A 12,385-nucleotide genomic window follows, 5' to 3' on the forward strand; every position below is an offset into this window, starting at 1 on the left:
AGAGAACAATCATGGGAGAAAGAAGGGCTCCTTATGCACAGGGAGACAGCTCAGGGGGCAGGAGTGCATGGAGGGATGGACACAGGGAAGAGATAACTATGGGGAGGAAGCGGAAGGAGAGCTGTTGCATTGTGGTAAACTGTGGTCAATGACATGAGACAAAGTATATGTGAACAGCTGTATGGAAAGTGAATATGCTCACCCAAATCACAAAAAAAAAAAAAAAAAAAAAGAATTGTGGCTCACCCAAACAGGACAGACCCCAAAAGAAAATCACCAAGACATATCATCATTAAACTCATCAAAGCCAAAGACAAAGGAAGAATCCTGAAAGTAACAGGGGAAAAACAAAAAGTTACCTACAGAAGGTAAGACTAAGTTCAGATTTTTTCAGCAGAAACCATGCAGGTGAGAAGGCAATGGGATGGTATACAAAACCCTGAAAGAGAAAAATCTGAAACCAAGAATTATATACCCCGCAAAACTATCCCTCAAATATGATGGTGAAATTAGGAGATTTCCAGATAAGCAGAAATTAAGGAAATTTGTTAAAAACAGACCAATTTAAGAGACAATAAATGGGGTCCTTTGGAAAGAGAACCAACAATAGTAAACAACAACCAATCATTAACACACATGATGACATAACCCAAAAACCAACACAGCTATGGTGCCTACGGCACTTGAATGCTAACCAGAAGGCTGGTGGTTCAAACCCACAAGCCACTCCTCAGAAGGAAAGTTGGGCAATCTACTTCCATAGTGATACTGCCTCGGAAACTCAAGGAGGGGTCGCTATGAGTCGTGTCCAACTCAATAACACATAGCAACAACAACAACAAAGTAAAATAAGCTCACAAGATTATAAACAGGAAACCAGAGACATCAAATGGCAAGTGAAGATAACTACTAACCAAAAAGAGGGAAAAATACTGTAGTTACAGAACTTCTGAATGGTGAGGAAGTTAAGAGAGTTGCAAGATAGGATGGACTGTTCTAACCTCAGGGAGAAAATGATAAATCACAAGGTAACCTCAAGGAAAAAGGATAAACCTTCACATCATAATAAACAAGAGGACAAGTGCAAACAATTAGCAAATACAAAAGCACTAGCAACAACGGAAATGATAATACGATACATAAACACAATGAGCTCAGCACAGAAAATTATATGGAACGAAGTCAGGAACACCACGAAGAAACACATAACAAAATGACAGCAACAAATTCATACTTCTCGATAATTACACTGAATGTCAATGGATTAAATGAACCACTCAAGAGATGAAAAGCTACATACTGGATAAGAAAATATAACCCATCAATATGCTGTCTACAAGAGACACACCTCAGAGACAAAGACAAAAATAGACTAAAAATCAAAGATTGGAAAAAGATGTATCAAGCAAATGGTAACCAAAAAAGAGCAGGAACAGCAATATGAATTTCTGATAAAATTGACTTTAAGATAAAAACCACCATAAGACACAAGCAAGGACATTATATAATGATTAAAGGATCAACTGAATAAGAAGATATAACCATAATAAATATCTATGGACTCAATGAAAGAGCCCCAAAATACATAACTCAGACTTTAACAGAACTGAAAAGACAAATAGATGACTCCACAGTCATAGTAGGAGACTTCAATACACCATTTTCAATGAAAGATAGAACAATTGGAAAGAAACTCAACAAAGATGCCGAAGAACTAAACAATACAATCCACCAAACTTGACCTTAGAGACATCTACAGAGTCCTTCACCCAACAGCACAGTATATATTCTTTTCCAGTGCACATGGAACATTCTCCATGATAGGCCACAAAGCAAGCCTTAATAAATTTAAAAACATTCAATTAAAAATTTCCTTGCATCAAAGGACAAGGTTATAGTTACTTCTTGGCCACAGCCAGCTATCCAGAGAGACCAAGTAGTTGGACCTGTGTGGGCTCGGGACCACAGTCACAGGGGACATCAAACTCAATTACCATAACATACGACACAAAACATTATTCTACATCCTACTTCAGCTGAGTAGCAAATGGGATCTTAAAAGCTTGCAAGCAGCCATCTAGATGCAATGATGCATCTCTCCTCATGCAGAGCAAAGAAGAATGAAGAAAACCAAACATGCATGGAAACAAGTAGTCCAAGTGACTGGTACACCACATGATCCTCAGCCTATGTGACTATGAGACCAGAAAAACTTGATGGTGCCCAGCTACCACTGTCAACCACTTGGAGGGGGATCTACGTAGGAAACCCTGTATAGAGTAGGAGAACAAGATGGAACAAAATGCAAAATCACTAACTGAAAAAAAAAAAAAAGGGATCAGGTTTGCCAGTCTGATGCAGCCTGATGGAACCACTGAGACTATGGCCCCAAACTGCCCTTCAAGTCTGGAACTGAACCCAATACTGTGGCTTCCAGAGAAACAAAAGACAGGCATATGAGGTAACATTTACACTAGGTGGATACACTCCTTGGAGAGAACAATCATGGGAGAATAGACAGGCTGTGTATACACAGGAAGACTGCTCAGGGAGGCAGGAGTGCATGGAGTGGGGGAACCCAGGAAGTGGGGGGGTGGGGAGCTGTTGCACTGAGGGAAATTAAAGTCAATGCCATGAGACAAAGTATATGTGAACTGCTGTATGGAAAGTGAATTTGCTCTGTAAACTTTCAGCCAAATCACAATTTTAAAAAAAGAAAGAAAAAAACTCATTAATGGTGAATCAAAAAAAAAAAAAAAATCCTTGCATCAAATGAGAATGAAAACACAACATACCAAAATCTTTGGGATAAAGGAAAAGCAGTGATCAGATGCCAATTTATAGCAATAAATGCATATATCAAAAAAGAATAAAGGGCCAAAATCAACACTTTAAACCAACATCTCTAAACATCAGAAAAAGAACAGCAAGAAAAGCCTACAGTCACCAGAAGAAAGGAAATAATAAAGCTTCGAGGAGAAATCAATGAAACAGAAAATAGACAACAGAAAAAATCAACAAGACTAGAAGTTGGTTTTTTGAAAAGATTAGTAAAATTGACAAACGAAATGTAACAAAGGACAAGAGGGAGAGAATACAAATAACATGAATAAGAAATAAAATGGGCAACATCACAACAGAACCCACCGAAATAAAAAGGATAATATCAGAATATTATGAAGAACTGTTCTCCAACAAATTTGAAAATCTAAAAGAAATGGACAGATTTCTAGAAACATACCACTTACCTAAAGGAACACAGACTGAAGTGGAAAAGCTCAACAGATTCATAAGAAAAGAAGAAATGGCAGGTCATAAAAATACCAACAAAAAAAGTCCTGGTCCAGATGGTTTCACTGGCGAAGTCTACCAAACATTTAGAAAAGAACTGACACCAAGTGTTCTGGAATTCTGTTTTTCGCAATACTATCCATAATACGTTATGATCCACAGAGTCAAAAGAATCACCCAAAAGGAAGCCAGATTACTCACAGAATCTGCAGCAACTAACTGAGGTCTGTGGGGCCTGTACTGCAATACTCAGTAACATTCCCGCCTGCAATTCAACCAAGTAATTTTACAGATCTGTCTTCTACTCTGGGTTCCATCACTGGACAATGCTAGTAACACCAAATTTGAGAATGCCTGGTATTCTCCCACCTTCCCAATCATCAACCAGTAACATACTCCTGGGAGCTCTGGTAGTGTAGTGCCTAAGGCACTTGACTGCTAACCAGAAGGCTGGCGGTTCAAACCCACCAGCCACTCCTTGGAAGGAAGGTTGGGCAATCTACTTCCATAGTGATACCACCTCAGAAACCCAAGGAGGGGTCGCTATGAGTCAGGTCTGACTCGACGGCCCATAACAACAACATACTCCCCACCTTTGCAATCATCGAATAGTAACATACTCCCACCTTCCCAATCATTGACTAGTAATGTACTCCCACCTTCCTAATCATCAACCAGTTAACACACTCCTACCTCCTACAATCATTGACCAAAAACATACTCCCCCACCTTCCCAATAATTGACCAGTAACATATTCCCAACTTCGCAATCATCGATCAGTAACATACTCTTGCCTTCCCAATCATCGACCAGTAACATACTCCCACCTTTGCAATCATGGACCAGTAACATTTTCCCGCCTCCTACAATCATCGACCAGTAACATACTGCCACCTTCGCAATCATCAACCAGTAACGTACTCCCGCCTTCCCAGTCATCAACCAGTAACATACTCTTGCCTCCTACAATCATCGACCAATAACATACTCCCACCTTCCCAATCATCAGGAACACTCTCGCCTTCCCAGTCATCAACCAGTAACATACTCCCACTCCCACCTTCACAACCATCGACCAGTAACATACTCCAGCGATGATTTCAGCACCTCCTTACCCAGGTCCTCACGTCACCTTCAATGACTCGCCCACGAAGGCTGAAGCACTGCTAATGTTGTCATCCAACCAACCCAGATCCTCAACCTCATCTTTGTCAACAATCTGTGTGTGGGCTCTACGTGTTCATGGCTCAAGTGGGCACTCATCATTCAGAAAAGACCCCCCTTCTCATCTCTGCAGGCCGGTTCCACCGTACACGGCAGGACCAGGCACCCACCTCGATCCCCCACTTCTCATCCCCAGTCATCTGCAGGCCAGTTCCACTGTGTATGGCAGGACCTGGCACCCACCACACAGAATCGATCTCCGACTTCTCATCCTGACCATCTGCAGGCCGGTTCCAGCATAAACAGCAGGACAGGCAGTCATGACACAGAACTCTTCCACTTACACGGCCGCAAGCCAGACCTATCTCAATCAGATCGCTGCCCCGGTCTGTGGTGGAGAGAGAGAGTTCTTTGCTTCACCATGTCAGACTTGGCTTAACCTCTGGCTCGGTCCTCAAGTGTCAGGAGAGGGCCTCTAACTGTTCCCATTCACTTTAGTCTCCACAACCACCAACTCTAGGAAACAGACACCCTAGATGGAGGAAGCACACTGCTGTTTTACCCATCCCATGACAGCTTCAATCCCACACTGACAGCCACCTTTAGGATGATGACAGTGGTGCCACCCGGCAGCCCTCTGCCCAAGCTACCCCATCAGCTCACAGCCCTGCCAACACCCCATCCTTCCATGAGCCAGTCATGCCACCTCTTAGGCTCCACCACTGGTAAACAGAAAGCAGTGAAGACTCTGCTGACGGAGTGCTGGGCTCTGCTCCCGTGAAGACTGACAGCCTTGGAAACCCTGTGGGGCAGTTCCATTCTGTCCTCTAGGGGCGCTGTGAGTCAGAATCGACTCCACGGCAGTGGGTTTCGGTCACTACCATGACAAGGACTCTGAAACTTCTACCTTACCAATTTAGATTTTGCTTCTGGATTTGACAGGCCTGCTTTTACTGGACCAACCCTCTGGTCAATGTTTTGTTTTATTTTTGAATACAACTGCCTAAAACAAACTTTTTAAACTAGAGATAGAAAGGAACTTCCTCAACTTGACAAGGAACATCTAAAAAACATACACCCATCCTCTCCTTAATGGTAAGAATGGAACACTTTCTTCCTGAGATAGGGAACAAGGCAAAGATGCATGGCCATTCTCACCACTGCTATTCCCTATAATACTGTATGTTCCAATCAGTCCCTAAGGAATGAAAATAAAAGATACACGGACCCTAAAGGAAGACACCAAGTTGTCCCTGTTTACAGATGACGTAACTATCCATGCAGAAGTTCCAAAGAGTCTACAAAAAACACTCCTAGAATTAATGAGTGAGTTAAGCAAAGTTGCAGGATACAAGATCAAAATATAAAGCCCAACTTTGTTTCTATGTAGCAACAGACAAGTGGAAACCAATGTTTAAGATGCCATACTACTCACTTATTAAGTGGGGAGAAGGAAAAAAAAAATTGGAAGCTTTTATGCTTGTTGAAATGTTTTATAATCAATAAAAATCCTATTTAAAACAAATGTCATAGTTATGTCATAGTTCATAAAAGAAAAGGAACCAGGTTTACTGGTCTGGTAAGAACCTGATGGAACCACTGAGACTATGGCCCCTAGCTGCCCTTCAAGTCTGGAATTGAACCCACTCCTGTGGCTTCTAGCCAAACAAAAGACAGGCGTATGAGCTGAACATTTACATTAGGTAGATACACTCATTGGAGAGAGCAATCATGGGAGAGTAGAAGGGTTGTGTATGCACAAGTAGACAGCTTGGGGGACAGGAGTGCATGGAGGAAAGGATACAGGGAAGAGGTAACTATGAGAAGGAAGCGGGAGGGGAGCTGTTGCACTGTGGGAAATTGCAGTCAATGTCATGACACAAAGTGTATGTGAGCTGCTGTATGGAAAATGAATTTGCTCTGTAAACTTTCATCCAAATCACAATAAAAATTAAAAAAAAAAAAAGCCGTAGTATTTAAAATCACTGAAGAAAATGCAATAATAATAAACCTAACACAGAAGGGTATGGATACTGAAAACTACAGAATACACTGATGTAAAAAATGAGAAACAAAACACACTCATTGCCATCGAATCAGTCCTGACTCAAAGCAACCTCACTTTGGGTTTCCGAGGCAGTGTCTCTACAGAAGTAGATTGCCTCAACTTCCTTCCGAGGAGTGGCTGGTGGATTTGAACTGCCAGCCTTCTGGTCAGCTGTCAGATGCCTTAGGCAATATGCCACCAGAGCTCCCAAAAGAAATGATAGTGGGTGTAAATAAATAGACAAATCCCATGTGTGTGGTCCAGAAGACTTAGCCTAACAGAGATGTCAGATCCCCTGAGTAACATACAAGTTTAATGCAACTCAACCACGATTTTGCAGAGGTGGACGAGATGATTCTAGAATTTATATCAAAAGGTTAAGTAAGCAGAATAGTGAAAACAGTGTGGCAAATGAACACAGTGGAAGGCACCACACTACTCCATGTGAAGATGTACGAAATACACACCATCAAGACTGTGTGGCACTGGCAGAGGAAGAGGCACAGCGTGCACAGACCAAGCAGAAGAGTCAGCCCCACTCACATGCGGCCAACTGATGTTTGACCAAGGTTCAAAACCAACTCAGCAGACGAAGTACTAGACAAACCCACCAACGAGGAGTCGATTCTGACTCCCAAAGCCCCTAGAGGACAGAGTGGAACTGCCCCACAGGGTCTCCAAGGCTGACTGTCCATCTTCAGGGAAGCAAAGCCTAAACCACACCCACTGCCGTAGAGTTGATTCCAACTCACAGCGCCACTAGAGGACAGAGTGGAACTGCCCCATGGTGTTTCCAAGGCTGTCAATCTTCACAGAAGCAAAGCCCAAACCACACCCACAGCTGTGGAGTCGATTCTGACTCATAGCACCCCTAGAGGACACAGTGGAACTGCCCCATGGTGTTTCCAAGGCTGTCAGTCTTCACGGAAGCCAACTGCCTCATCTCTCTCCTGTGCAGCAATTGGTGGGTTCAAACCACCTTCGGTTAGCAGCCGGGTGCTTTAATCACTGTGCCACCAGGACTTCTCAGTACTTTTCAACAACTTCAATGAGATGAAAGACAAAGAAATATTAAAGAATGTTCTAGATTAAAGGAAATTAAACATGGCTCTAGGCCAGATCCACTCTCCGAGGGAGAAGAATCCATGTGGAGAACACCCAGGCAGCAGACAGAGTCAGAATAGGGGCTTAAAGCAGACATAAAAAGTAAGTGCATCAGTGTAAACACCTTGAACTTGGTAACTGTACTATGCTCACAAACGAAATTACCCTTTTCTGAAGGCATACACACTGAAGTATTAACATGTGAAAGAGGCATTAACTAAGCAGCTAGTCTCAAATGACCCTAAAAAAATAAGATCAAGAATGACAAAATGTGGGAAAAGGTTAAAATTGGAGAGTCTGTGCAAAAGGTATGAGTTCTCAGCACTATTCTTCCAACTTCTGCAAATCTGAATTCATCTCAAGATAAGTTTTAAAACAGAAGAAAACAGACAAAAGAAAAGATAGCACCAAATATTTGGCTCTTTGAAAAGAATAAAATTGACAATCGCCTATCAATATAAAAAAGAAAAGTGAGAGAGAGAAAACGCTTTTACCAATTTCAGGAACGAAAAAAGAATACATCACTACAGACCCTGCGACATTCCAAAGATCACAGGAGGACATTAGGACTAATGTTTTGCCAAGACAAATTTGAAAACAGGTCACTGAAAAAAAAGCACAACCCACCCTAAGTGACACGAGAAAAAAAAAAATCTGAACAGACCTACCTGTCACAGCAACTGACTCTCAAGTTAAGGACACAGCCAAAAAGAACGCTCAAGGACCACAGGAAGACTGGCTCCTGAAGCTAGAAAATGCTTTTTAAACAAGCCATGACCATTTAAATTTTTTAAACTTTTTACCATGATTTGGGTGAAAGTTTACAGAGCAAAGCAGTCTTCCATGCAACAATGTACACACATTTTGCTTCCTGACAGCGGTTACAACCCCCAAAGGGAACACCACTCTTCCCGCTTTCTCCCCGAGTTTACTGTCCCTTCATCCGTCCTACCATCCTTGCCTCTGAGCTTTATCCCTGGGGTTACTCTTCACCTTATGGCCTGACCATTGCTTTGGTGAATACTAAGGCACTGGGGTAAGCTGAGTTCCTGGCTCGAAGGGTGTCTAAGGGCCATAGTCTTGAGGGCCCACCGTCTCTACTCAACCAGCGAGCCTGGTCTATTTTACGATTTTGAGTGGTGTTCCTCAGTTACCCCCCACTCGATCCAGGACCTTCCACTGTGATCCACTTCGGAGCCGTCAGCAGCAGAAGCCGGACACCATCTAGCTCCTGTCTCAGGGTAACGAAGGCTGAAGTTCATATGAGCCATTAGTCCTTGGAATTAACTGTCCCCACGTGTCTGATTTTCTTCACTCTTCTTTGTTCCAAACAGGAAGAGACCAGTAGTTGCACCTCAGACGGTCGTTCACGAGTGTATAAGACCACAGTCACTACTCACCAGTAGCATGCTCCCACATTTGCTATGCATACTGTGTTGTACCAGATGACCCCCCAAGATTATGGTCCTGAGCCCCTAGGCCCAGAGATTCATTCCCTCAAGGTGTTTGGTTATGACTGAGAAGTTTTCCTAACTTTGCCCCTGGATGGCCTACTACACACATGTATATATTTTCAGAACATCTAAGTACACCTATAGAGACATCCTCTGTCAAACCTACATAGACAGGTTCATGAGTTTAGTCCCACTCACCTTCCCACCCCATTCAGCTTGAATGTCTATCTATGTATCTACTTGTAGCTTATTTTATTCCTGTTACTGCAGAATTGTATATGTAATAGCATTTAACCTCTGCTGCCTTTAAATCAATTAATTTAATAATTTCTAAAACCCTACTAACCCATGGTATTTTCTCTCCACTTGAAAGCTTACAGTACATGAAGACGATAAAGACGTGCTACCTGGACCAAAAGCTAAAGGGGACGGCAAGCCAAAATCCTGCCCAGCCCCTCACCCTGTTCCTGTGGTCAATGGCTGAGGGGCCCGCAGCAATCCCGGGGCTGGCCTGGAAGCAAGGGTGTCTCCCACATAACGGGACCCCCTACCCCACTCTGAAGTGCACACGCATTGTACACAGCATTGGTCGACCTCAACCACCAGTGAACGTGTTCAAAATGGGAGTTCTTATCTTGACTTTGTTCTTGGTGAGTTTCTTGATTAAGACTCAGCCCAGTCCAGAGTTAGAGCTGGGTGATGCCCAGTGGCCAGCATGACCAGACTGCATCTTTACAGGCCCACACTCTTTTAGAGAAGAGTACAATCACGAACAGGAGAGAGACCCAGTTTATAAGTATCGACGCAGTGACTGGAATTAGTCTACATGAGTACATCACGATTCAATCATTTCCCCCATCTCCTAACCAGAAACACCTCTCATTAAATATGCTTTGTTTTCCCTTCCTTTCAGATTAGGTTATTCAGCTTTGACTGACGCTATTCATACTCCTTGTGATGTCGTGAGAGAATATATTCTTTAGTCTGACTGAACAATAAATACGTTACAAGAACTTAGCTATCAGCAGCTTGGCCAGCAGCCTCGGGCCCACGGCGGCAGGAAGCAGTGGACAGCTGTGCTAGTTCAGTCTGCGTATCAACTTGGCTGGGCCTGCTGAATGGCTGGGCAGCTGGATGTAGTGTTCCCCATGATGAGACTGGTAACTGACTCCATGGTGCAATCTCCTGGGAGCAGCTGAGCAGCTGCCTTAGGGAATGTGGTCTGCTTCCCATATATAAGCAGAAGCCTTGGGGAACGGTCTCTAGCTTTCGGCACACTTGGACCCAGCATTTAGCGGTCGCTGTTCAGCAGCCTGCCATGCTGTGCTGACCTGAGGACTTACAATGGACTTAAATCAATGGCCTGCCACGTGGTTTGTAACATCGGGACTGTGCCATTTTATATGTCGACCTTGGGCTTGTTAGCTTCAGCAGCCAGTAGCTGCCTGAGTAAAGAAAAGCCTCGGGCTTCAGCGGGCCAGGAGCAAGAGGCAGAGCGGAAGCCCAAAGTCGAGAGGCTTTCTCCCAGCCCCTAGAGCCTGGCACTTTGAACTCGGACTTCTAGCCTCTAAATTGTTGAGAATAAACTCCTGTTTGTTCACGCCATCCCATTTGTGAGAACCAGAACAACAACGAACCTGGCACAGAGGCATTTCCATCCTCCACAAACGAGCCACTCTAGCCCTCTCTTTCTCCGCGTTATCCTGGCTCGTGGTAACGTGTGGTAGTCACCTTCGTCGTTTTCAAATCCTTCTTCTGACATCATCAGTGGCATTTCGTCCAAGTGGGCAGCCTCATCCTCCAGCTGATACCTGGTTAGGACAAGAGCGGTTACTGACACAGTTTTATTCAGGGAAGCATCAGCTCTAAGACCACTAAGCAAACACTTCTTGTTCCCTCAAATCAAATCCCGACTGAGGACCGTTCAGCTGGGGCAGACCACTGCCACTGTGTATCATGAGCAGCCTCCTCCACACACGAAGTCAACAAACCAGCCCAGGCACGTGGGACAGCCAGCTGCCTGGGGAGCTGCACCACCAGGCTTGCTCACTACCCTCATGGAGGCTTTGGCAGGTACAGCCAGCCAACAGCATCTCCTTGAAGTGTTCAATTCACTAACCCAGAAGTCAATAGTAGCAAAATCACTAGTAGCAAATCCATAACTCCACAGACTATTTCAACACTCAGTGTGAGCAATGGATGGGAGCTAAGATGTGACCAACTTAGCACTCATCAGTCAAAGTTCTGGAAGCTACTTCTGACAACACGAAATTGTCTTTACACTGAAACACATGAAACTGTCTCTTGGCAAGTCATTAGAATGATGATATGTCTCATTCATTTTCCATCTCTGTTGTGCCTTTTACTCAAACTCCATTCAATAAAATAATCTTCTCTTTGGCCAGTACACCCATTAACATGCAATCCTCATGCAACTCCAGACACAACAGCTCCTCCCAGCAGTGTACAGCTCTTCTTTCCTGTCCTCGGTCAAGAGCACGTTTATATCCTGCAAAAACGATAAGGAGGCCACATGTTCTGACCTCCTCTAATCTCACAAGAGGAAGACAGCAGTAACCCAAGGCCTATTACTGCAAGGCCAAACGTGCTGCCTCCCGATCCAGCCCTTTCACCAACTGTTCCTCCCAAAGCACCCACCACCTCTCTCCTGGGTTCGATAATTCACTGCAGTGGCCACACAGAACTCACAGATTACAGGGTTTATTAGGGAAGCACCAGTCTACAACTCAAATTCAGGAAGAACGCTCAGTCTCTCTCCCAGCCCACCGTCCCTCAGCCAAGAGTCCCTCACAGTCTCTTTCCGGGGTGCGTGTCTCTTGCATCTCTTTCCCAGCAATGTGTGTCTCAGGAGCCCGTGTCTCTTTCAGCAGCAAGTCTTCCTCAACCAGCAGTCTGAGAGAGTTCCGCCTCCAAGAGGTCTCCTTTAGAGCCCGCAGGGTGGTCAAACTAGCCAATTATGGCATCAGAACTCTAAGCACCTGAGAGAGAGTGGGCACCTCCCAGAACATTGTTTTGTGCCACTCCCAACAGAAATACTCCAGGTGGACACCTTCAGCAATCAGGAGCTCCTCAGTTGCTCATAGCAAATTCCACCTTGGAGTTTACAAAGACTTATGGGTAGAAAAGCCACACAAAGTAATTTACTATACCACATATCCCAAAAAACGAAAGCCCCTGGTGCAACGGTTAGGAACTCAGCAACTCAACTGAAAGGACGGTGATTCACACCCACCAGTCACCCTGTGGGAGGAAGACCTGGCAGTCTGCTCCCAGGTGGACAGCCTGGGAGACCCTCTGGGGCAG

The 12,385-nt window shown here is 44.3% G+C and overlaps 1 protein-coding gene across 1 annotated transcript in view; it reads right to left on the reverse strand.

Annotated features, from left to right (window-relative positions):
* ATP9B (ATPase phospholipid transporting 9B (putative)) overlaps nt 1-10,865 on the reverse strand; it is a 285,800-nt gene extending 274,935 nt beyond the window's left edge. Inside the window, exon 1 of the mRNA XM_007953302.1 lies at nt 10,699-10,865. Coding sequence (XP_007951493.1) covers nt 10,699-10,835 — 137 coding nt within the window. The 5' untranslated portion in view covers nt 10,836-10,865. The remainder of the gene's footprint in view (nt 1-10,698) is intronic.
* Nucleotides 10,866-12,385: the final 1,520 nt, after the last annotated feature.

The sequence above is a fragment of the Orycteropus afer genome, unplaced genomic scaffold (genome assembly GCF_000298275.1).
Source record: "Orycteropus afer afer isolate SDZICR_OR568_19922 unplaced genomic scaffold, OryAfe1.0 scaffold00385, whole genome shotgun sequence".
Lineage (NCBI taxonomy): Eukaryota > Metazoa > Chordata > Mammalia > Tubulidentata > Orycteropodidae > Orycteropus > Orycteropus afer.